The sequence below is a fragment of the Vanacampus margaritifer genome, chromosome 7 (genome assembly GCF_051991255.1).
Source record: "Vanacampus margaritifer isolate UIUO_Vmar chromosome 7, RoL_Vmar_1.0, whole genome shotgun sequence".
In the NCBI taxonomy this organism is placed as follows: domain Eukaryota; kingdom Metazoa; phylum Chordata; class Actinopteri; order Syngnathiformes; family Syngnathidae; genus Vanacampus; species Vanacampus margaritifer.
In genome coordinates, this window is record NC_135438.1 from 14,560,107 (window position 1) to 14,584,441 (window position 24,335).

Genomic DNA, 24,335 nt, shown 5'->3' on the forward strand with positions numbered 1-24,335 from the left:
TTTTTTTAGTTGCCTGCGGGATATACTAAAAGTCACATCTTTGTTTTATATACTATAGAGCGCTTATAAATATGCTAATATTTATAAGCGCTCTACAGTAATATTTAGAAACAAGTAACATTTCTATTCAGAACACTGTGGTGAATAATTTTTTTTTAATTTTTACAAGCACATATGGTTTCCTCCACCTTCTGCTTGTGTAAAAGCCCAAATTGTCAAAATATCACATGAAAGATTAAAAAGTAACCGCTTTAAAAACGGCAAAGCCGCAATCACCAATTTTACATAAAATTAAAAATATCAACCAATCCCAATCCAGCCAATAGTTCAGTTTTTTTTGTTTTTTTTGTAAAGCACTTTGAGTTTGCTATATAAATAAAGTTGACTTGACTTGACTAAAGTGTAATGTGAATGCTTGTTTGTCCATCTGTGCCCTGAGATTGGTTGACCACCACCACTTATATAAAATGGCTGGATGGAAGAGCACTATATCCAATAATCAGATTTTAGTCTGACACATTCTGACACAATCTGACTTTAATCTGACACATTGGCACACCTCTAATTAATATAACAAAAGTATAAGAAACAGTTTGCGCGTGTTGCTTGTATGTTGCTAACTACACTAAGAACAGTTTGATTGGTTTTTGCATTGGATGTCATTATATTGTGCCAGTGTACCTAATTGTTCAAATTAAAACCTTTTTAATAGGGGTGTTAAAAAAATCGATTCGGCAATATATCACGATGTTACGGCGCGCAATTCTCGAATCGATTCGATATGCGGCCGAATCGATTTTTAAACATACATTTTTATGGGAATATTCAACAAAACGTCTTACTTAAGATTAGGGTTTACACGTTAAGCATGGAAGAATGTTATATTAATGGAACATTAAGCCTTAATATTTTATTTCAATGCTGTTTAAACATGAAAGAGATTGTTTGTTAAATAAAGTGGCTCACAGTTATAAGCCTAAAGTTTCAGATAAATAAATACATTTCCGTACAAATCTTACAGTGTACATGTACAAGTTTACGGATTAGTATTTTTAAAATTTGAATAAAAAAAAAAAATACAATAATTTTACAGATTTGTATCGGGATTAATCGGTATTGAATCGAATCGTTACCTATGAATCGTGATACGAATCGAATCGCCAGGTACCAGGCAATTCACACCCCCTACTTTTTAACCTTAGAAAACTGTTATCTTTTAAAAAGTTGATCGTTTTACAAATAAATAACTGTGGCGATGTGTTAGAAGTGAGTCAAGGGCATTTAAAACCCTACGGCTGGTCATTATATCATCAGTGAAGAAAACCTACATCACGAAGGGGGAGGTATGCCGTCGAGCATAAGCATCCCTGATGATTGCTGCATTTGCTCCACGGCGTCCTCAAAGGGAACCTTAACATCAGCGAGGCATTCACCACAATGCAGTGAATTCTCAAATGTTTTCATATGGAGACGAGTGGCGGGTTGGGCTGCTGTGTGTGTTGTTGTAAAGAGAGTAGCCTGGAATAGCTAGCAGTCTGATCCAAAACTGTCATGTAGTATTAGGCCTAATGGGAGAGCAATGTCTACAGCAATACACACACACACACACACACACACAAAACTCACACACACAGAGGCACTCCAACATATGCACAGAGACAAGAACAGGGTACACAAATAATCCCAGACAGAAAATCATTTAGATGTATAGAATAACCTCAAAAGATTTGTAAAACAATAATTATACATGATTCTGAGAGATGATTATACAAAGAGGCCTGCTGGTATATACACAAACGCACGCACACACTTACACGCTGCAGTGAATCAGCAGAGCTGGCCAGAGGCTTTCATACAATAGAGTGAAGAAGAAAAAAATGAAACGGGATAAAAGCATTGAATGTCAGGCACATGTCACACATGCCTCTTCCTATTGCCATTTCTTCTTGGCTGATAGAGAACACTTGCTTGACTTATTCATCACTTTCCGACAACCCAATACTAAACCAAAAACATTGAGGCATTACATAAAGGTCACCATGAGGGAATTTTTTAAAATGTCCGCTGGTGGTGTTGCAGACAAGTGCTGGGTGGCAACGGCCAGCATGTCACAGCTACTTCACTTTTAGCCTGAAGCACATCCTTGTGGGCACTTCTGTTCTTACCTTGAACAGGATTAAATAAATATGTTTGGCTTATTTAGCATGTTGAAATCAAGAATATTGAACAATATTAGAAATAATGTGAAAGATTTCCAGGTTGCAGGGTTTCCCACAGTGCTTTATAGCAGTGGTCCCCAACCTTTTCTGTACCACGGACCGGTTTAATGTCTGACAATATTTTCACGGCCCAATCTAAAGGTTTAGTTGATAAAAACAAAATAAAATGACAAGAAAAAAACTGTGGTATTTTCTCTATAATAATAATGAACGTAAATCTACTGTGTAGTCATGTGCAACTTTATTAACGGTGTCCGTAACGTCGCACCAACAACAGAACATCACATGAGCAACATCGTTTCTGCCCCAAAACAATGCAACACACTCTGGTCGCTATGGTAGCGTTTAAACATACCTTCAAAATAAGACACAACACAAAAACAAAGTGCATGAAAATGCTCGCTAATCACAGCAGCAGTGAATCAGTAGAAGCCCTGAGCTTGTTTTGCTGCAACGAGACGGTCCCATCTTGGGGTTATGGGAGACAGTGATACCCGAAGTGTGCTACTTAGGTCCAGTCTGGTCCGTAATTTGGTTTTGGTTGCCCTCGCTGCAGAAAACCCAGCTTCACACAGATACGATGTCGGAAATGGCAACAGGGTTTTCAGTGCTGTTGTGGCGATCTCGGTTTTGAAGGCTTCATCGCCTCATTAGAAAGCCGGTCACCGCATATTACATACAGCTGGCTTGGTGCGTGGGAATCGCCCGTGGCGATAAATCCATATTTTAAATACGATTCTTGATACTGCCTGTTAAAGGCAGCTTTCCCTTTTTTAGAGGGTCCAGGTTCCTCTTCTGTCCCTTCATCGGACCGTTTCCCCTTCACCAAAGAAACTTTTTAAAGAAGTTTGTTTTTTGCTCATTTTGCTAGCTTGGAATTAAATTTAGCGTGACGTATCATGTGACGTGTGGTGTAGCGGCCTTGAAGTGCGTCAAGTGAGACGGATGTAACAGACAAAATCCGGCCACTTTTCAAAATAAAACATCATTTTCGAAAAAATAAAAATAATGCAATTTTTTTTCTTTCGGTACCAAATGACCCGCGGCCCGGTGGTTGGGGACCACTGCTTTATAGTATACAAAGTGTACTAGCTCCCCATTTCTAATGCATTTACATGAGCAAAATGCCCTTTTTTTTTTTTTATCCAAAATGGCAATCTCACATTTTGTCTTTCCTGACCTGACGTGCCCTAAAGCTTCTTGATCCTAAATTCCTTAATGTGCGCAGTTTTTGCAGCAGTCCGTCGGGGTCAATTCACAGAGACAGAGTTCAACGCATGTGACATATTTCGGTTGGTCCTCAACGACACACTGTGTCGCGTCGGCTTGGTTCCCGCTGACATGCTGTCAGTTCGCAGCAGATCACCGCGGCATTAAGTAACCTTTGGCTCCTTGTTAATCATGTGGCGTGTAGCAGTACCGATCATGAATGTTGTGGGAGGGGCTAGGACTGTAGATTACTTGTTTGTTGTGTGTCCTTTCTCATTGTGTAAGAGTGGCACAATCTTGTGCCTTGACTTTGTTTGTAACTGAGAGGTCACACACACAAAGCTCAGCACTCGTCCGGCGGGAAACGTGATTAAACAGCCACGCTGAGGAATTTTCATCTTCAGGATTTCATCAGTCTTTGGCCTGCTAGCTAATTAAAAGCATGGCGGAAAGACAAAAGAAGTTTACCACTCTTTTTCATCTTTCTCATTGTTCACCAAAGACAAAATCCAGGATTAAGTTGAAGAATTGTTATTTGTACTTTGTTCCATGAATGGACATACTGTATGTGTTGGTTTCAAGGTCACTGTATATAGTGTTGTTTTCTCTTGTATGTGACTTGTCTACAATTTGAATCTTGCTGGTAGGCTATTTTTAGATCCACCCTTATTTACTGATAACAATGATAATAATAGTTCGGAGTTATTTAGTGCCTTTCAATGGATCCAAGAATACACTAGATTAGCGGTTGCTACACTAAAAAAAATAAAGGTGCTGAAAACTTCTATAGCATCAAACAATTATTTTTGGTATACAACTTTTGAAAAAAAAAAGACAAAAAACGGAAACACTTACAAAAATAAAAAAAATATTTATTTAATTTTGGTGCATTTAAGCATTGTCAAATATTCATAGTTAGCACTGTATTGGTCATTTCCTTCCTTAAAAAGAACCCCGACTGTCATGACAAAATGGACTTACGCCGCCATTGTTATTTACATCGCAACAGTGGCTGGTTCTCTGCCGAGCAATGTGAAACGCCTATAAACAAAGCAAGATAAGCCTCGTAGCGTTCCCAAAGAAATAACATGTGATCGGGAGAGTCACCCTCCCCGACGCAATCAAGAGTTTTGATCGAACCTTTAGGAACGCTACGAAGCCACCATTCTACGTCACTACGCACTGAATGTGTTGCGACGTAAATAACAATGGCAGCGTACGTCCAAATAAAGTTTCTACAAAATGTATTAAACTGGAAATGATTTTTGAAAAATTAATCTCATAGGTATGTTGGTAACAACCAAATAAATAATATAGATGTTGTAGTGTCACATCATTTATTTTTGACAATTTGTCATGTAAAAAGGTATTTTCTCTTATAGAGTGGCTCGAACATTGACAAGTGAGCCTTTACATAGGCCTAGACAAAATACACACGTGGCGGACAAACCCGCAAATCCACAATACTTTTTACAGCACTCCGGTATAAAACCAAATGTGACACTCTAGCACAAAAACACAGCCCCGCAAATAAACACCCGTTATGGCACCCGACACTGCAAACAGCAAAGCCCTCTCGAGCATCGGTATTATAAAGGGAAGTGACCTGAAAATAACCATACAAAAAAAAATAATAATAATAAGTTAGCCCACCCTTCACAACCCTGCCAGCCCCGCTAGACAGGTCGCTGACTAAATAAAAAAGCAGCCTATAATCGATCTAAAAAGGACAGCAGTTAGCAGCAGAAAAAAACTGTAAAAATAACCCAATCATAACCCAAAAAGTTATTAAAACTAACACATAATTGCTATCCGCATCACACACAAAACATCAACGTTCAAAACAGTCTAAAAATCACTCACCAACAATGTCACTCTTGGCGAGCACATACGCACGAGCCCAGCAATCCATGTGGTACTCCACTGAATCTGGCCTTTTGGCCACACACGCACCTGCTCTCATTTCAACCTAATTTGGTTAAAGGACGACTACATAGAGCAAACTTGTCATTACAGTCAAGGTTCCTTTTAAAGGTAAAGTCAACCCCAAAATTGTCATTACAATAATATGTTTTATGCAGCCCCACTAGTCTAAACACGGCATTCTTCATTGCATTTGTGAAACATGAATTAAGTAGCAAAATCCATCCATTTGTATCCATCTCAAGGGGCGGCCATTTTGCGTCCACATGCTGTCTACTGAAAATGACATCACAGTCACTCAGGGCTCAGGTAACAACCAATCATGGCTCACCTGTTTGCTGGGTTTGGTCATGTGACTTGGCAAGCTGAGACATGATTGGTCGATACCTAAGCCCTGAGAAACTGTGACGTTATTTTCTGTCAACGGCAAGTGGCAAAATGGCCGCCCTCTGAGATGGATAAAATGGGAGGGATTTTGCTGCTTAACTCATATTCCACAAACAAAATATTAATCTGAATACTGAACATATTATTGTAATGAACATTTTTGAGTTGACTTTCCCCTTTAAGTACAGTAATTTATTTCATAATAAATACTGTAATATAGTTTCTTAATTAAATGGTGTTCAGGTTTGACTTCTGATTTGTTTCCGATACTACGTTATGGAGGTCAATGACCTCTTCTGTGGACTTTTCCCCTCGCGACTGACATCAAAATATGAAGGGCAGGTATTAGCTTTCCAATGACCTTTGGATCAAAGAAAATCAGCCAACAGCAAACACTCCAGTCAACTTCTGCCTACAGCTTTATGTTATCAAAAACTGCACCTGATTCTCTTTTTTGGTTTCAATATTTCTTAGTTCATGCAAAAATAAGCACCTCAGCCCTACTGAGCAGAGCCAAGCAGTCTCCTGAAGCGGGTTCGCCCTGAGTAGGCGCGATAGCACCGGGTCTCTTTCCCACAACTTTTTGCATTCCGACAAGCAGCATTTGAGTGTGATGAGTTACAAAAACTTCATTTTCATGGTCTGCAGAGCGCAGACATTTAGGGAACATTTGGTCAAGAGCTATGCAAGGTTATTTACTTGTAGCACAAACTTGCAGTCAGCTGTTTTCTTATGAAGAGTTTAATTTAATTTAGGTGAGGCAGTAAGTGATACAATTAAATGCTGTGTGGATGTTTTTTTTTTTTTTTTTCAGAGCTCAGTATTGTTCATTCGGTAATTTTACCGATTTGACATGTCATCATCATTGCTCTCTTTTTTATTTTTTATGTTTATTTTGTATGTGCGTGAGTATGTGCACGTGCGTGTGTGTGTGTGTACTCATTAGTTCACCTAAAACCTATTAAAAATCCCATACCGTTCACCTAAACCGAATACTTCAGAATCCAGCTAGAGTTGTGAGGTTGTCAGGAGACCCGAGGAAGGATCAAAGAAAGGAAAGGAAAGTGAAATCCAGCACCGACCAGACATTACTTACTACCCACCGGGTTACCAACCAGAGTCTTTTACAGAAACATCTAAATTCCAACAAATTAGGGAGACCTCAAGAGACCAAAGGAGAGACTATGAGAGGATGTTTTTTTTTTTTTATATTCTTCTCTCGTTGACGATGGCATTTAGACATTCTGGTCTGTGTGCATGCATGAATGTGCACAAGCTTGTCTTTGTGTGAGGGTTAACACACGGAAGTCATGCAACCCTCGGGAGTGCAGAGCTGGAAGTGCATTTGTCAACCTGTGTGTGTGTGTGCGTGTGTATTTTGGACTCCCTTGGGCAAGGAAGAGGTCAGGTGAATTTAGACACAATAAAAGTAGTAGCATTAGCACACATTATTTACACATGTGCGTGTTTATGCATATATTGTGGATTCATGTGTGTGCGTGTGTGTGTGTGCGCTTGACTGGAGGGAATGTCCTTTAAATGTAAAGGTTGGATGTTACTCAGCAAGGATGTATGACAGATCCTTAATTTTGTTTTTGTTTTTTCCCCCCTTACCACGATTCAACCTTGATAGATGACCTAAATTACTGAGAATCAACACAGACATAATTTTATCCCAATAAAAGTAAACATAACTCAGTAATTACATTGTTTTAGTCGTTTTTTTTGTTTTTTTGTTTTTCCCACAGATTATTGCATATCAGCCATATGGACGCTCTGTAGACTGGTGGGCATATGGAGTGCTTCTCTATGAAATGTTAGCTGGACAGGTGAGTATCGCAACCACAAAAATACTTGCATCGACGCCACCTCAGTCGTTCCTTGACTTATGAGTTTAATTTGTTCCACGTCCATGCTCTTAACTCCAAACACTTCTCGATTGAAATGGATGGAAATGCAATTAATTTGTTTCTGCCCCACAAAAAACACCAAGAAAAATGTACGTATATTATATTACATGCGTGAATAACAGCAAATGCAAAGTAAAGACTTCCATGCTTCAACTCTCATTGACATTGAGGCCCTTTTAGTTTGGGCGCCTTGGCCACCAGGGGGAGTATAATAAAGACATTTGTAATAACAAAGCATTTCATATCCAAGTGATTCAGTAAGTTGCAGCAATGTTAGTTAGGCCTGTGAGTGTTGTTATATTGTTGGTCTATGTGTGTTTCTACACCTTTTTTGTTCAAATGACTCAAATTTTGTTCATATCGCAAGACAAAATCGGCAGCTCATATCTAAAAAACAAACAACTGGTTAGTCGGGTCACTCATAAGTGGCAATACCGCTGTATTACACATACTACTAAATCTATATTTGTTATATTGACCGAACATAACTTTTTACTTGAGGTGTCCCCAACCTCTGTGAGTTCGTGAGAAACTGGGTAAAGAGGTCATGACGCAGACAGGCTATCTCTAGCAAGCCTAGTGGAGTGCAAACGACAAATAATTCATTTCCTGAACTGTCGAGACATCCACATTAGAGTTACTGATGATAAGCACCGAGCGAGGACGGCACATTGCTGGGTCATCCACTACCTTTCCTCAAAACGGGCACATTTCCTTATAATTTTTCTTATGTTTGGAAGGTATTAAAAACCTGAAAAAAAGTAAATTCAGCTAACAACTCAGGCACTTCCACATACTTCCTTGACACCGATTCCTACTTTCCTATTAGCCAGGGGGTTGTCGCCTTACGTTCTTGTGGCATGTTAAATTCACAAAATCAAAAAAAAAAAAAAAGTTTTTCAATGAGTAGCTGATCCCTCTCATGCTGCATGGCAGCACTTAACAATATATTTTTTTTGTGGTCTGAGAAGTGCAAGCATCCATTCATTCATCATGTGATCATGGATGAAACGCCAACATCAACATCACGCTCCTTCTGTCCGCAGCCTCCGTTCGATGGACAGGATGAAGACGAATTGTTCCAGTCCATTATGGAGCACAACGTTGCCTACCCAAAGTCCTTGTCCAAAGAGGCAGTTTCCATCTGCAAAGGGGTGAGTAAAAGGTTCGATACCATCAATGGCATGTTTCTGATTTTGCACTTTGCGTGGTCAAGCAAGCGGCGAATCCATCTGCTGCGCATAAAAAGTTAATGTGAGGCAGCTTTAACCTTCTTCCCTTTGACACGCACCATCCGTCAGAATGTGTGGTTTCAAAAAAACACACTTCACTCTGTTGTCTTCCCCTCAAAAAAACGAAACAAGTCTTATTTGAAACTCACGCAATCAGCAATTTAAAGTGCAGTTTGTTGAGCTATTCCCTGAAGCCAACAAAAATTAAAATTCATGTACGAGGAAGTCTGCTTGTAATGCATTTGTCATTTTTTAGTACTGAAAGAAGCAGATGCTCCGTGTTGTGTGCACAGTAATGAATCATTTTCACAGGTTGCATGGAACAGGCAAAATCAGTATTGATGTTATGGAATCATGAATCCATTTTTTGTCACAAGATTTATTTCGACAACAGTGTGTGCATGTGGCTTTCTAGGGGGGGAACAGAACAGTACAGTGGGTCAAAGTAAGTCAGGCACACGATATACTGGAACATCATGTCTCAGTTCATCTCAGTATCATCAAATTGTGACGGAAGGACGCAATATAAATGTTAATTTCAGTATACTTATTTAAATTGCAGATATGCAAGTACAAGTTAAACATAGCCAAGTATCCTGTTCCAGTTAACTCCAGAGCGGACTCTTGTGACAGTAAATAAGTGTTCACATTGTAATTGGATCGAAACTAAGAATGAATGATTGAATACATTTTGAACATGCATATTAAAAAAAATTAAAAGAAATTAAATAAAAAAACATCAACAACACAAAGCACTTACACATGCTCGGAAAAAGAGTAGGACGAAATATAAACTTATTTAACTCCTACCCTTTTATAACTTATAGCTTATACAAGTATAACTCTAACTGTTACAAGTTTACGTGAAAAAAAAAATGAACATAATATACCAATTATATCCTTATAAACGAATAGCACAAAAATACTACAAAAGACATAATCACTTGTATACATACAAAAGTTTGTATATAATTATTCTCAGCTTTGTTTATACCTGCATCTCAGTCCTGTCTAACATATTTCCTCTTCTCTGTACTCTTATACTCCTTTTTAAACACATTTATATTTCTACTTTGTTTGATATTAATCTCCAAATTGTTCCACAAAGTCACACCACACATTGATATGCACATACTTTTCTTTGTTGTTCGAACCTTTTGCTTCTTAAAATTAACCCCCTTACATAATACCCACCCTCTTTGTCTGACATTTCATGTATGTTTCATATTGGTGGAGCAGGTTGTGTGTTTCAAATACTAATTAAGAAATCAAAACTATTATTATTATTTTTACTATTCATAAAGTGCATACGACCATTTCTAAATGGTATAGCAATAGAGTGACTATAGCTATAATGATATATTAGTAATTCCTTAGTCAAGTATTTTAAGTAAGTTTATTTTAAAATGTAACTCAACTTTATATCCAGTGTCTTAGACCCAAGTGTTACAGTAATGTCCTAATTTTATGTGAAAAGGGTTAGGCTTATTAGAGTTACAATTTAAAATTGCATATGCAGTGTATTTTTTGTTGCTGTAATATTATGAGATTTATTAGAAATGGGGAGCTCACAATACCTGCCATTTGATTTCATGAATGGTTTCCAGTATAGTTCTTTTCTCAGCAACAAACGGTGTTGATGTGCCAAAACACATTCTTAATGTAATGTTATGACTTAATGATGTTCTTTAATAATACATTTTATTTGGAGTGATATACCTTTATTCCATATATTTTGGAATGTCTATAAGTATGCGCAATGGTTAAAAAGAGCATACATTATGTATGAAAGCACATTATTTTTTTTCATGGTTGCAGGCAAAATCTCTGAGCTGTGGATTGAATGAATGTGCCATTTTTCTTTCTTTGCGTGTGCAGGTGGTTAAAAATTGTGTTCCCGAGCATAATGCATCCTCAGATATAATACACCCCCACAAAATAGCCCTTCAAAAGCTGATTTTCCTTTGTACTCATGTATTATGCGCTCCCCCAATTTGCTGGTGTCTATGCTAAGAAAAATGAGCTATTATCTACATAGTAATTTGATAGTTTAGGCCCTAACCTATCAAGCTCGTGAGATCCCCTAAAGTTTAGGGTATCTCATGTCCAGACTCATTTTGGCTGTCAACACTTGAGTCCACAGATATGAAAATACCGGTAGCAGTACCTAGTTGCAACATGGTGATCCTTAACAAGGTAGTCTAAGGGGTTAGCATATTTCATAAATGAGGGTATGAGTTTTTTGTTTTTTTTCCAATGCATCTGATACTCAAGAAATTACGGTAATTCTAGGAAGTGTACACAGATCAATGTGTTACGGTAAAACTTTTATATTATACAATACATTACGTTTTAAATGGGCCACAGAGATAGATGAGCATTCATCTTAAAAAAGGGTTGTATCTTTAGAGATTCCTTTTCTTTTCTTTTTAATACTCCAATATTTGCAAAGACACACGTGCACATTTTATTTAGTTTTAGTTTTCTGATTGTAAACATGAATTTGATTACAGATATTAACTATTAAAATTCTGTTTTGTCTCTAGATGATTACAATTCCTGTGTTACTTATAATACACAACATTCATCATTTGGCAAAAATATTTGAAAAGACTTCTAAAGTTCTCTAAATTGTTGTAAAATTGCCTTCTTATAGCTAGCACACCCTGGAGTTCTCAGACAAGGTTTTTTTCCCGAGAGAACAATGCACCGTGCAAACCAATTAAAGCAATTACATTTCGAGCAAAGCAGTCCAATGATTTTTTTTTTTTTGAAGGTGTGAAATTTGTAGCAATTTCTTATTGCCTGGCACACTTTTGAATGCACAGAAAGCTGCAAATGATTTGGACTTGTTTGCTTGGTTCTCAGCAGCTGTGTGATGCTAATTGACATTTGGCCTAGCTCGCTCAGTCTCAGTGTTAGGAAATCTCGCTCAGTTTTAAAGTTTCAGTCTTACATTTCAACTTTGCCCTTTCACTTGAATTACTGTTGTTGTGTCATTAAAAAATGGCTTGAACTAAATGTGCAGGACGTGATAACTAATCCCGCTGACCTCTTCATAAAATACAATGTTACAAGTTTTTTTCCAAGATAGTTATGATGATATTATTGATAGTAATGTAGTTTGCAATGGTATCCAATTGCATCACGTAGAGATGTGCTGAAACCATTTTTGGTGTGGTCGAGCATAATCCGTTACCAGCACTGATCAGCCTCCATTTTGTTTCTATTTCAAAACTATTCTTGCTTTAAGAAATAATCAAAGTTGTTTAATTGGTGTTTCTGGTCCTCATATGTAGATGTACACTCTGGATAAATAAATAATGATGTGACATAATTGATTGCAAATTATTTTTTAGAGCCCTAATTTATGGTTCGCCAGTTTGAAAATCCCAGATTTAAACAAAACCGCTGTAAACTGTAAAAACAACGTAAAACTGCGACATAACTTTGTGAACAAGTGACATGCATGCTACATAAAACTATTGTTCTCCTTTTCAGCTGCACTTAATAAAGCACAAATATTATTACAATCATACTGAAATTTAATAAATACAAATTTGCATGTCATCATAAACAACAAGCCCTTTACACTTTATAGCTGTTCTCGTTTTATTCTAGAAGGTTTTTTAAAAAAGACAAATTTTGCTGCTCATATTCCTATGGGTACTTTTTAAATTTGTTTTCTTTAAAAAATAAAACAGAGTCCTTGTGTCATCTGGTGTGATTAAAAGTGGCAGGCAAAACAAGCAGAGAAGGGCAAATAAAATAAAAAAATCACAATTATGTCACTTATTTTCGAGCCCCTCTGTGTTCTTGTCACATATGACCCAGAAAAGCAGTGGAATCACATTAAGGAACACATCAGTAAAAGAATACTGGAGAGGGAGTCAATAACACATTACTCATTTTGAGTGAAAGTGTGATGTAAGATTAACAGTGTGATCCACTTGCTTTGACTCCATATCTACTGAATTGTTCTGTACATTGAACAGCTAATGACCAAGCATCCGTCCAAGCGTCTGGGCTGCAGCCTTGAAGGAGAGCGAGATGTCAGAGAACACGCCTTCTTCAGACGAATTGACTGGGAACGCCTTAAGAACAAGGAAATACAGCCGCCATTCAAGCCTAAACTGGTAAGTTCTGTGCACATATAGGGGGAAGAGAAATATTCACTCAGTGGTGGTCATATCTTAGGACATAGATGGATAGGATGAATCGATTGATTGATATGTGGATAGATACAGTGGAGTTAGGATGTATTGATAGTTAGTTATATAGTGGATGGACTGCTGGTTACATGGCTTTGTGGGTGGTTAGATGGATAAATGTCTGTGTGGCTGGTTAATGATTGGTTGATTGCTGGGTGGATAAATGTATGGATGAATGTATTGTTGAATATGTGGTTGGTTGGTTAGAAGATGAGGGCCTTAGTGGTCTGATCTGTCCCCAAAGAAGCTGGCTAGTCGGGATCTGGAATGTTGCATCTGTAGCCTGAGCTGGCGCACGGTCTTGAGGATGATTCGTGACAAGCTGGATGGACCATATCTCTTGGGTGGTGTCGAAGAAAGGATCTCTTTCTTCCGCGTGGTAGTGAGAATGTTGGTTTTCCGAGTGCAGGCTGGAGATCGATGAACAGTCACTTCGAAGCTTTTATTTCTACATAATATTCCGGGCACAAGTGAGTTCCAGACAATGGCTGCAGCCTCTAACAAGTGCGAAGATTTCAGAGGACTTACAACATTCTTATACTATTTTGAAGGGCGGTACCACAAAGCCCCCAGCAGCAAACAGCCCACCCGGAGTTCACCGGATATGAGATACTTTAAAAACATCATACTAACACATTAACTTCAACCACAGACAAATGGTCTATTGTTGTGAAAATAGAGGAGGCCCTTCAGACATGCCGACATGAGATAAGACTTACAAAGAAATCATACTAACACACTGACTTCTTCAACCACAGACAAATGGTCTATTGTTGTGGAAATAGAGGAGGCCCCCCAGACATGCTGGCACGAGCAGAAATCGCGACCGCACTCACAAAGACACATCCACAGTTAAAAGTTCTACTGAGGAAATAAATAAGGAAATTAAAACAGTTATGACTAAATCTGGGCAGAAGACCCTCTTCAGTGGCCTGGGAAAACCTTGGTGTCCCCTGGAAGAGCTGGACAAAGTGGCGGAGGAGAGGGAAGTCTAGGGTTCCCTGCTTAGGATGGATGGATGGATGGATGGATGGTGATGGATGCATGGACAGTCTGCTGTATTACTGTGCTGGGAAATTAATCACAACTAAAGCAGAGGAAGCTGTCCATTGCCTAAAGCTATTTTTAATTTGCCTACAAATATTTCACTGTCCGCAAACATAGAGCAACACATTTTAAATATTAGAAACTATCGTTTACTTTATTTTATTTTTTTATGTTTAATCTCAATTTTCCTTTCACAATGTTTTAGTGTCACAATCTGCAGTTTACGCTCTTAACAACTCTCAACAAGATAAATTCATAAAAGTCAATGTTGGCAATAAATTACAGACATTCAAGTATCAACTATAATGAATGCAGCACAGTGCAGCCAATATTTGAACTGTTACAGAGACATTGATTACACCATTTTCAGCCATATATGCCAATGAAAGCACAGAAGTAATTCCATGCTGGTCATATTTACACACACATGCATGATGAGAGTGATAATTGCAGGAAGACTACTTTGACACGTTTAATGGAATATGCAAAGGAAACGTTTCCATTCATTCACATTTTCAACTCAAGTAACACTTTCTAAACAAGGTTGTTAACAATAACATTAGACTGATATAATATTGTATGATATTATTACATACCAGTACTATTTGCTGAGAACATAATCAGAACTTTTCCTGTGTTGACAAATCTCCATCCATGTTCTCCATCCGTTTCCAGGCCGTTAGGGGCTACGCAGCCATTCAGGGAGCTCATGAATACGAGAACAAGTCATTACAGCCCATCAAGTCCAACACTAAACAGGCTTTATTGCTACTGTAGATGTATGGCACTTACCAGGCAATGAACTACAGGCATTATTGGCATTCCAACATAAGCAGAAGAACATTATTATCATTGTTTGCAGTAATGACCTCATACTTAATCTGCGGGAACTACCCGAGTCCTATCAATCCAATGGCAATGGAGAAAAAACAGCAATAACAGTAAACATCATTTTCATCCTTCTCATGGCTACAGGCAATCATACTCAACTATAATCCAATTTGACCTTGTTAGATATTATTAAAATTTAAATTCTTTATTTTCATATATTAACCATTGTTATACATTATTAACATCTTAATTCTTTATATTAACCATGTTGAAAGGTTTTATAGACGTGTAAAGCAAGTAGTGTTGAACTCAGTATAATTTGACCTTAAGATGGGACATATTATTTGGTCTAGAAGTTCCTTCTCTGTGGGAAAACACATTTGGTCCTTGAAAACAGAATCTGTTTCGAACACGCACCCCTGACTCTGTTTTCGCCATCGCTCATGGAAAAGTACCCAGAGAGTATGTTTTGTCTACAAATGAAAGAGAGGCGGTCGGTTTTAACTATAAGAAGCCATTTTACACGCGGAAGAGACACATTCGGCACTCTGAAATTCCACCTGTTATGTGATGTTTGGAGCATGTCACGATGTCCAGAGATCTCTGTTAGATTAAAATCATTTTTGCAAAGGTGTTTTTTCTTACATTAAATCTGTCTTCAAGTTTTGGAACACGCAAAGAGGACAAAGAATTGTATTCCTCTTTCAACCTCTAGACCAGTGTTTCTCAACCCTGGTCCTCAAGGCCCACAATCCAGCCTGTTTTCCATGTCTCCCGATTCCAACGCAGGTGAGGATCGTTATCTGGCTTCTCCAGAGCGCGTTGATGAGTTGTCATTGGAATCAGCTGCGTGTCGAATAGGGAAGACGTAGAAAACGGCTAAAGGGATAGTGTGCCCCGAGGACCAGGGTTGAGAAACACCGCTCTAGACAATAGTAATTCCACACTGCCAAAAATGTTGGTCAATCTCCAAATTGTACAACTTAACACTGTTTAAGATGTCAAGTGATTGAAGTGCCGTATAATATTCCTTCAACGCTGCTGTGCTGTGAGACTGTCAAAACAGTTTCAGGGACAGGGTAAACTGTATATTGCATGTGACATAAAGTACGGTCCATAAATAATTCCATATCTTCTTATCCCAATGTATAATTAATACATTGTCAATTACTTATGAAGGATACGATGAGGCAAGTCTTGTCAAACTAAACATAAAGCAAATATAAGCGTGGAGGACACTGAACTAGTAGATGTGTGTTTGTTCCACATTTGAATCCAACCTCAAGGCCTCCTGTTCCTCTAATAAGGTGAATCCCGGCTTCACTTGACCCTGTAGCCTCCTGCTGCTTCATGGATGCATTTTGTGTGATGCAAATGTTGAGTGTGCGTGACTTTCAATTTATAAGATTGTACATAGGAAGAATGTGAGGGCTGTGGAAATGGATGCATGTCCTGTATTTATTTCAAAGAATAGAAGCGTATGGCCTTTTTTTGCTTGTCCACTTTTGTACCGGTCCAATTGTAAGTTGAAGGGAAGCCAATGTGTGCATGTTGGCATTGCCTTAGCACAGGGAATGATTGCATGGCTATACTGTAGATGTGGGAAAAGATAAGAAATGGTCCTGCTAGGATGAATGCCATGATCTGATATGTACCATAATGGTCTATCATGTCCATCTCAGCTAGCTATGTAATACAGCACGGTGGAGTCCATTACCAGCAAATAGCTGTTGTTACACTCCCGTCACACTCGACTAAATCCAACTCTTCCTCCCCAACCCGTGCTGTCGTCTCATCCCTCTTTTCATGCACATCCGTCCTTGCTCAATCTCAGTTCATCCGCCCGCGACAGCTACGCAATTGCAATCAATATCCTCGCTGCATCTCGCTGAGAGATCCAAACGCGTGGATAAAAACCGTGCGGCATTCTCATTAAGTGTTCGTCCATCACGGGATGTCGTTACCGAGGCAACGCCAACAACACCCATTGAGCAGCGTTTGCCAGAAACGCCCACTTACGGATGGCCGACATGCTTTATGGATTTAAGGAGGAAAGTGGGGCAAGTGCAGAAGCTGTTGATTGATAGTTGTGTGAGCTGGGAATGAATCGAGGTTGAGGAAGGAAGAGTGGGAGGTCTGTGTCATTGCACAGACATCCTGGACGGCATACCTAATGCTGTGTATGGCCACTCACATGAATTATGATACAGTCACTTGTGTAAGACAAGCAAGGTTATACACTCGTAAAATGACATTGACACGTTGCCTATTTTGGCCTGCATTTAATGCAATAAATAGGATTTATCTATTATGATGTGACTGAATCTGTGTTTGCATTAACCCTGCCTCTGGAGAAACTCATTTACAATTTAATCATAAGTAGCATAGCCACTACAAATCTCCTAATTGGGAGTAGAAGCATGACTAAACCAGGGTTTCCCCCAGTGTTTTATAGGACTGGCAAGCTGACAGTTTTCTCTTGCCCGAACGCAAAGGCTAAGGCCACCCCATCCATAAATAGTAGTTGTGTGTGCACTTCCTTCCCCCATGGACGAATAACAACGAAAAGTAATGGATCGATGTCGTTCGTTCGTTCGTTCGTCCGCACCCCTGTCGACGATTAGAATTCATTCGTCCATGATCGCCAGGCTTAGCAAGTTTTCTGGCGAAAATCCTGTAAATTACAAATACAAATGATAATACAGTGTTCCCTTACTTTTTGTGGGTGATATGTTCCACGCCCACCCACGATAAAAGAATTTCCGCAAAGTAGAGGTCGTTAAAAAAAAAAGTAGTTTTTTTCTTCAATAACCTCTAATACTGTCTGTCACCTTAATGAACTCTTTGGAGTTGTGTAAACAAGCCTGTTGAAGTTAGTTGCCTTCAATTAACTTGTTTTTCTACTTCTCCTGCACTGCATATGTAAGGAGGGGCGTACATCACGGTACACGTTTCTTAATTGACCAAATATTTTATATTTTGTTTAAAAAATTTATTAGATTGTGTTGAATGAAAGAAAGAGATGTAACTCTCTTAAATACTTAAATATAACTTAAATACTCAAAAAAAAAAAAGACAAAATAGCAGCATAAATAGACCCAAATAAAAATCTGTGAAAGAGTGAATCTGGAATAAGTGAACTTCAAAGTAGTGAGGGACCACTGTAATGTAAAAAGACTGAGAAATCTACGAAAGCAAACAAATAATTTTCAGTCCTTAGACACCTCTCACTGTGAATGAACTGACTCATAAGGTCTAACTACACCAATTTTATTTTTATTTTTTTTACAGATTTGTGAATAATGATAAAACTTAGCTTTATTCTAATGCTAATTGCGTCAAAACAGAAATATTTTTTTCTCTGATGAAAGAAGAGACTCGTATCTTTCTTTTGGTAGGTTCCATGTTTTTATAGTAATAGAATACAGTATTCTGTGGACCTTGCGAAATCAGTCAAAATCCAGTAAAACAGCCGGGAGCGAAGGGGGTTGCTTCAGTGAAAATGGCTGTGAGTGAATGAGCTAACGTTGACTTCCCCTTTAAGCTACTACTTCTACTCTTGTGTTTACTTTATTGTTTTTCTCTCTTGAATTCTCATGCTGTCATATCAGCAGCCCAAGTGATTGGTATCTGCACCTGGTCAAAGGTCAAGCATCTTTCCTAAGCACTCAACATGATGGAGAGATTGATTTTTCTCACTGCTAATCAGTGAATTCTTTGCAAGGACGCCACACTGTTTTTCCGAGTATTTCCGAGGATCAATACATTTCCATGCATTCTATAGTTCATTTCTTAGCGGTATGTTGATATTTGAGTTAATGTATTCAGCGGTCCATAGTAGAGTAGTACATTGATGACATCTACAGTATAAGCAAAACATAATTTCCTATGCAAAGAAGATAAAGTCCACATAAATCGCTTATCTTGGTGAAACATGCTGAGTTCAAATGTCTCAACTGCTAATAAGCAATTTTGCGGTGAGTTGAGGTGAACAGCACGGGGCTTCTCACTGCCGTGAATGTAGAGAGAGCGAAATAGCTAGAGCGCGTGAGAGCGAGTGTGTTGGCACAACTCTTAATGGAGGCGAGCCGACGGTTATCATCCTAAGTAGCTGACTTATTTTAATATGGTTGAGTGCAGAGGCGTGCACGGCTGTGTACATGCAGAGGGAGAGGAGGCAACGAGATTAAAGACGAGAGAAAGTAGGTCAAAATCCCATGTAGGACACTTTGTCACCGACAATGTATCAACAGCTTGGGTCATCGAGCCGTAAGTTTTGGCTGAATCACACCATGAGAAAGAGGGCATGAATGCATTGGTCTAAAAATATAGATTTCGAGTAGCAAAGGCATTGTGCTCCATGTCCCCATCATAACATGTTCTGTCACCTCCTTTTCTCCTTTTAAGTCACTAAAAACAGACCCCACATGAATATGTGAATATATATGAAGGCGTAAAAAGCTGTGCCAAACAAATTACACCAGTGATTTGCATTGGTAGAGCTGAAAGTTGACCATCAAATATTCAACCTGTCCAACTGTATATAGTACATCGAGGTCACTATAGAAGTCCAAGTGAAAAATGTCTTGCCTCTGTTGAGCGAAGTGTAGTCAGTGATGGATCGAAGACGACAGTTGAAGGACGCTGGCATTACCCGTCAGGATCTCCTGAGCGTGATTCACGCACCATACACACACACACACACTCACACAAATGTTTGTCCTTTATGTTGAAGAGTTGCTTGGAGGGAACGTCACCTGTCAGTATAAAAATATCATGGAAGGACGTTAGGTTAGAACAAGGCCGACACACAAACACGTTTGTGCTTTTTTGTATGAACAGGTTTGTTTTTGTCAATTAAAAAAATGACAGGAAACCAAAAGTGTTCTGCACACACTTAGGCACTTACGTGCACAGTTGATGCTAGCATAAATGTAGTCAAGGACTGTACTGTAGGTCAGTCAGTGAAGGCCCCTCACTAGTTAGTCATGAGTTTGAAACCTGCTCACAGCTGCTAGTCCAAACATTGGAAGCGACCATGAAAGTTTAAATTGATTCAGCTTTGTGGTAACAAAATATCAACATCATAGCAAAAATCGATTCAGCAGCTGTAGTCGTTCAGTCTATTCAATCCACTTCGGATGACTACATGTGCAGTGGCTGTAGTTGATTCTTGAGTTGAAGCTTTTTTCACTTGACAGATGCATAATGTGAGGAGAAGATGGTGGGGGTTGAATGAGAAGTCATAAGCAGCCGAGAGGCTCCTGCTCTGAGCAGTGAGAGTTGAGGCCAAAATGTGGCGGAACAAAGTTAGAAGTAGTCCTACTTGGCCAAGCACACGTAATGAATCTCTCTTGACCTAAATAAGCGGCTCTGTCTGAACAAGACTCGGATCTTAATTAATCGGAAAAGGAAGGAAAGCACTGTCGGACACTTAAGGGCAGGCGGGGACATCTCACAAGCAAGTTGAACTTATTCAGGAGAAAATTTAGACCAGCAATTAGGTCAGGAGACACATCCTCATCTACTGTTATTTACATATTCCTTCATTATTGTCTAGCTGTTTTACTTTTTTATCAGCCATTTTTTAAATCAGTACATTTGGAATCTTGTGGTTGAAAACAATATAAATGGACAAAAAGTCAATTGTATTCATCTTGAGTGACTCCTCCATGAATTATGTATGACGACTACGCTTAATTTACACACTTTAAACTGAATAAAACATGCATCGATCCATTTATGAAAAATCGTGATATCAAGCCGTTAAATACAGAATGTCTTTATTTGAGAGCCACTGACAGATGAAGCAGTTGTTGTTGTTTCTTTCAAAGTAATTAGATTACATGCTTTGAAGAAATGCTGGTTCACCATCCGGCGTCTCAGGAGAAGAAAGCAGTGCACCATTAACACTGTGTATAGTGGAGATGGGGTGCTGCTGACCTCCACTCGGGACGTTGTGAATCGGTGGAGAGAATACTTCAAAGACCTCCTCAATTCCACCGACATGTCTTCCTTTGAGGAAGCAGGGTTTGGGGACCCTGAGGTGGACTCCCCTATCTCTGTGGCCGAAGTCACTGAGGTGGTTGGAAAGCTCCTCGGTGGCAAGGCCCCGGGGGTGGATGAGATCCGCTCAGAGGGTTCCTAAAGGCTCTGGATGTTGTGGGGCTGTCGTGGTTGACAGGCTTCTGGATTGGCAGACCAGGGTGGTGGTCCCCCTTTTTAAGAAGTGTTCCAACTATAGAAGGATCACACTCCTCAGCCTCTATTCAGGGGTGCTGGAGCGGAGGTTCTGTTGTTAAGTCGAATCTCGGATTCAGGAGGAGCAGTGTGGTTTAGTCCCGGCCGTGGATCAGCGGACCAGCTCTACACCCTCGACAGGATCCTCGAGGGTGCATGGGAGTTCGCCCAACCAGTCCACATGTGCCTTGTGGACGTGGAGAAGGCGTTTGGCCGTGTACTTCGGGGAGTCCTTTGGGAGGTGCTTCGGGAGTAAGGGGTACCGAGCCCCCTGATACGGGCTGTTCGGTACCTGTACGACCGATGTCAGAGTTTGGTCCGCATTGCCGGCAGTAAGTCGAATTCTTTTCCAGTGAGGGTTGGACCAAGGTTGGCCTTTGTCACCGATTCTGTTCATAAATTTTATGGACAGAATTTTTAGGCGCAGCCGAGGCGTTGAGGGGGCTCCGGTTTGGTGGCCTCAACATTGCATCTCTGCTTTATGCAGATGATGTGGTGCTGTTGGCTTCATCAAGCTGTGCTTTTCAACTCTCACTGGAGCGGTTCGCAGCCGAGTGTGAAGCGGTTGGGATGAAGATCAGCACCGTGGTTCTCAGTCGGAAAAGGGTGGAGTGCCCTCCTCGGGTCGGGGATGAGATCCTGCCCCAAGTGGGAGGAGTTCAATTATCTTGTTCACGAGTGAGGGTAGGTTGGAGCGGGAGATTGACAGGCGGATCAGTGCAGCGTCTGCAGTGATGCGGACTCTGTATCGGACCGTTGGGGTGAAGAAGGAGCTGAGTCGAAAGACAAAACTTTCGATTTACCGGTCAATCTACGTTCCTACCCTCACCTATGGTCAGCGTCCAAAATGAGTTTCCTCCGCAGGGTGTCCAGGCTCTCCCCTAGAGATAGGGTGAGAAGCTCGGTCATCCGGCAGGGACTCAGTGTCAATCCTAGGCTACTCCTCCGCATTGAGAGGAACCCGTTGAGGTGGCTCGGACATCTGGTTCGGATGCCTCCTGGACGCCTTCCTGGAGAAGTGTTCCGGGCCTGTCCCATCGGCAAGAGCCTCAGAGGACGACCTAGGACACTATGGGAACGGCTTGGGATCCCGTCGGAGGAACTGGTTGAAGTGGCTGGGGAGAGGGAAGTCTGGGCTTCCCTGCTAAAGCTGCTGCCCCTGCGACCCGACCCCGGATAAGTGATAGATGATGGATGGATGGATAATTATAGCTGTATGTAGGTCACGTGTGCATATACAAAGCAAAATCCCACATTGAACCTTGTTTGTTTGAACGTGTTCTGCAGCTGTGCCAACGCTGATTTGCTCTTGTGAACGCTCTACTGCCATTGAGATGAATGAGATTTGGAGCATGTAATGTGATGTTAATAATCAGGTGTTTTTTTTTTTTTTTTCGTTTTTACGTGTCACTGGACAGAATATTCAGATGAAGGGATAAGATAGGTTTGAGTGGGAAATGGTTACAGTACATGCTTCTTGCGATGTGCTTACTGTCTAATTCAAGGGTCACCAACCTTTTTGAAATGGAGAGCTACTTTTTGGGGACTAATTCATGCAAAGGGCTACCAGTTTCATACACACTTCCTAAATAACAATTTTATATCTTTTTTTTGTAAAAAAGAAAAAACATGATTTTAAATGCATCTCTTCTGTGTGTGTGTGTGTGTGTGCGTGTGTGTGTGTGTGTGTGTATTTTTTTTTTTATTGTTAATACAGTGCGGCAAAGGAGCCGAGAACTTCGACAAGTTCTTCACGCGCACGCAGCCTCAGCTGACACCTCCTGACGAGCTGGTGATCGCCAACATCGACCAGGCCGAGTTTGCGGGCTTCTCCTTCATAAACCCGCAGTTTGTGCACCCGTCGCTCAACAACAGCGCGTGAGCGGGAAGGTCAAACCACCGTCAAGGATCTCCTCAACTCACTGCCATCCACGACAACTAAGCAACAGCCTAACATATGACATTACAAAACTATGTATCATTTCTAATCACGAGCAGATTGTAGGGCATGCTTATTTGACTTCTATATTTTGCAATCTACATTACCAGTAGGGTTAATTTAGACTTTGCCGCCACAAGAAGTCATTTCTATTCGTTTACTAATAAGCATGTTATTGTGCACAATGATGTCTTTTTTTTTTTTAATTGAAAGTTTACTCCGAAACTGGACGCACTGAGACAAAACGGTGTTCATCAATGCCAGTATATGATGTAAGTAAAGGACAACTTTGTATTATAGAAGCAAGATCATTTCAAAGGAGTAGATGCATGTACTGTATGACTTGTTGAATAAGCTTTCTTGTCCACGCGCGCATCTAGTTGATGGCTCAAAGTTGAGTTTTTAATAAAGAAGAAGAAAAGGCTGAAGGAGCAGGCCTTGGGAAGTAACGCTATCGTGGCCAGATGGAGGAAAGCCGGTGCAGGCATTGAAAAAAAGCACCTTGCGAGTCATTGTTCCTGCATCTTGTTTACAGCTTTCTGCCTGTTTCATTTATTTATGTCTGTAAGGTTTGAGTGTCATTTGATTCGTGATTGTCTCAATTGCCAGTGGTAGCAAAAATGAAGTCAGATTTTAATACAAGATGCAACGGTTCCAAATTACAAAGCCCTACTGAACTTAAATTCACTTCATTTCTCTACAGAGCGTACAATCTTTTTTTTTTATAATTCTTTGAATGCATTTAGGGACAGTTTGATTTTAACTCACAAGACAGGTTGATATTTTGTATATACCTTTAAAAATCATGACTAAAAGTTTCCAGTGTCTTCAACTGTCTCTGTAAATCATTTTTATGTACAAAGCCTGCTAACAAAAGTCAACAGATTTATAGAAAATACCATCAGTGTCATCTATAATATACAAGATCTTAGGTTTCCTGGATACAGCAGTAATAGTTAAAGGGTAGTCAACCCCCGAAAAATTATTGACAAGAACATGTTCTATACAGCCCATCTAGTCTAAATATGGAATTCTGGTTAATATTGCGTTTGTTGAATATGAGTTAAGCAGCAAAATCCAGCAGTTTTTATCAATATCAGAAGGTGGCCATTTTGCCACTTCCTGTCGACTGAAAATGACATCATAGTTGCTCAAGTCTGAGCCCTGAGCAACATGGATGTCATCTT

The 24,335-nt window shown here is 39.8% G+C and overlaps 1 protein-coding gene across 1 annotated transcript in view; it reads left to right on the forward strand.

The window, feature by feature from the left end:
- prkcaa (protein kinase C, alpha, a) overlaps positions 1-23,975 on the forward strand; it is a 112,990-nt gene extending 89,015 nt beyond the window's left edge. Inside the window, exons 14-17 of the mRNA XM_077570459.1 lie at positions 7,487-7,567; positions 8,695-8,802; positions 12,876-13,016; positions 22,927-23,975. Of these exons, the coding sequence (XP_077426585.1) occupies positions 7,487-7,567; positions 8,695-8,802; positions 12,876-13,016; positions 22,927-23,091 (495 nt within the window). The 3' untranslated portion in view covers positions 23,092-23,975. The remainder of the gene's footprint in view (positions 1-7,486; positions 7,568-8,694; positions 8,803-12,875; positions 13,017-22,926) is intronic.
- Positions 23,976-24,335: the final 360 nt, after the last annotated feature.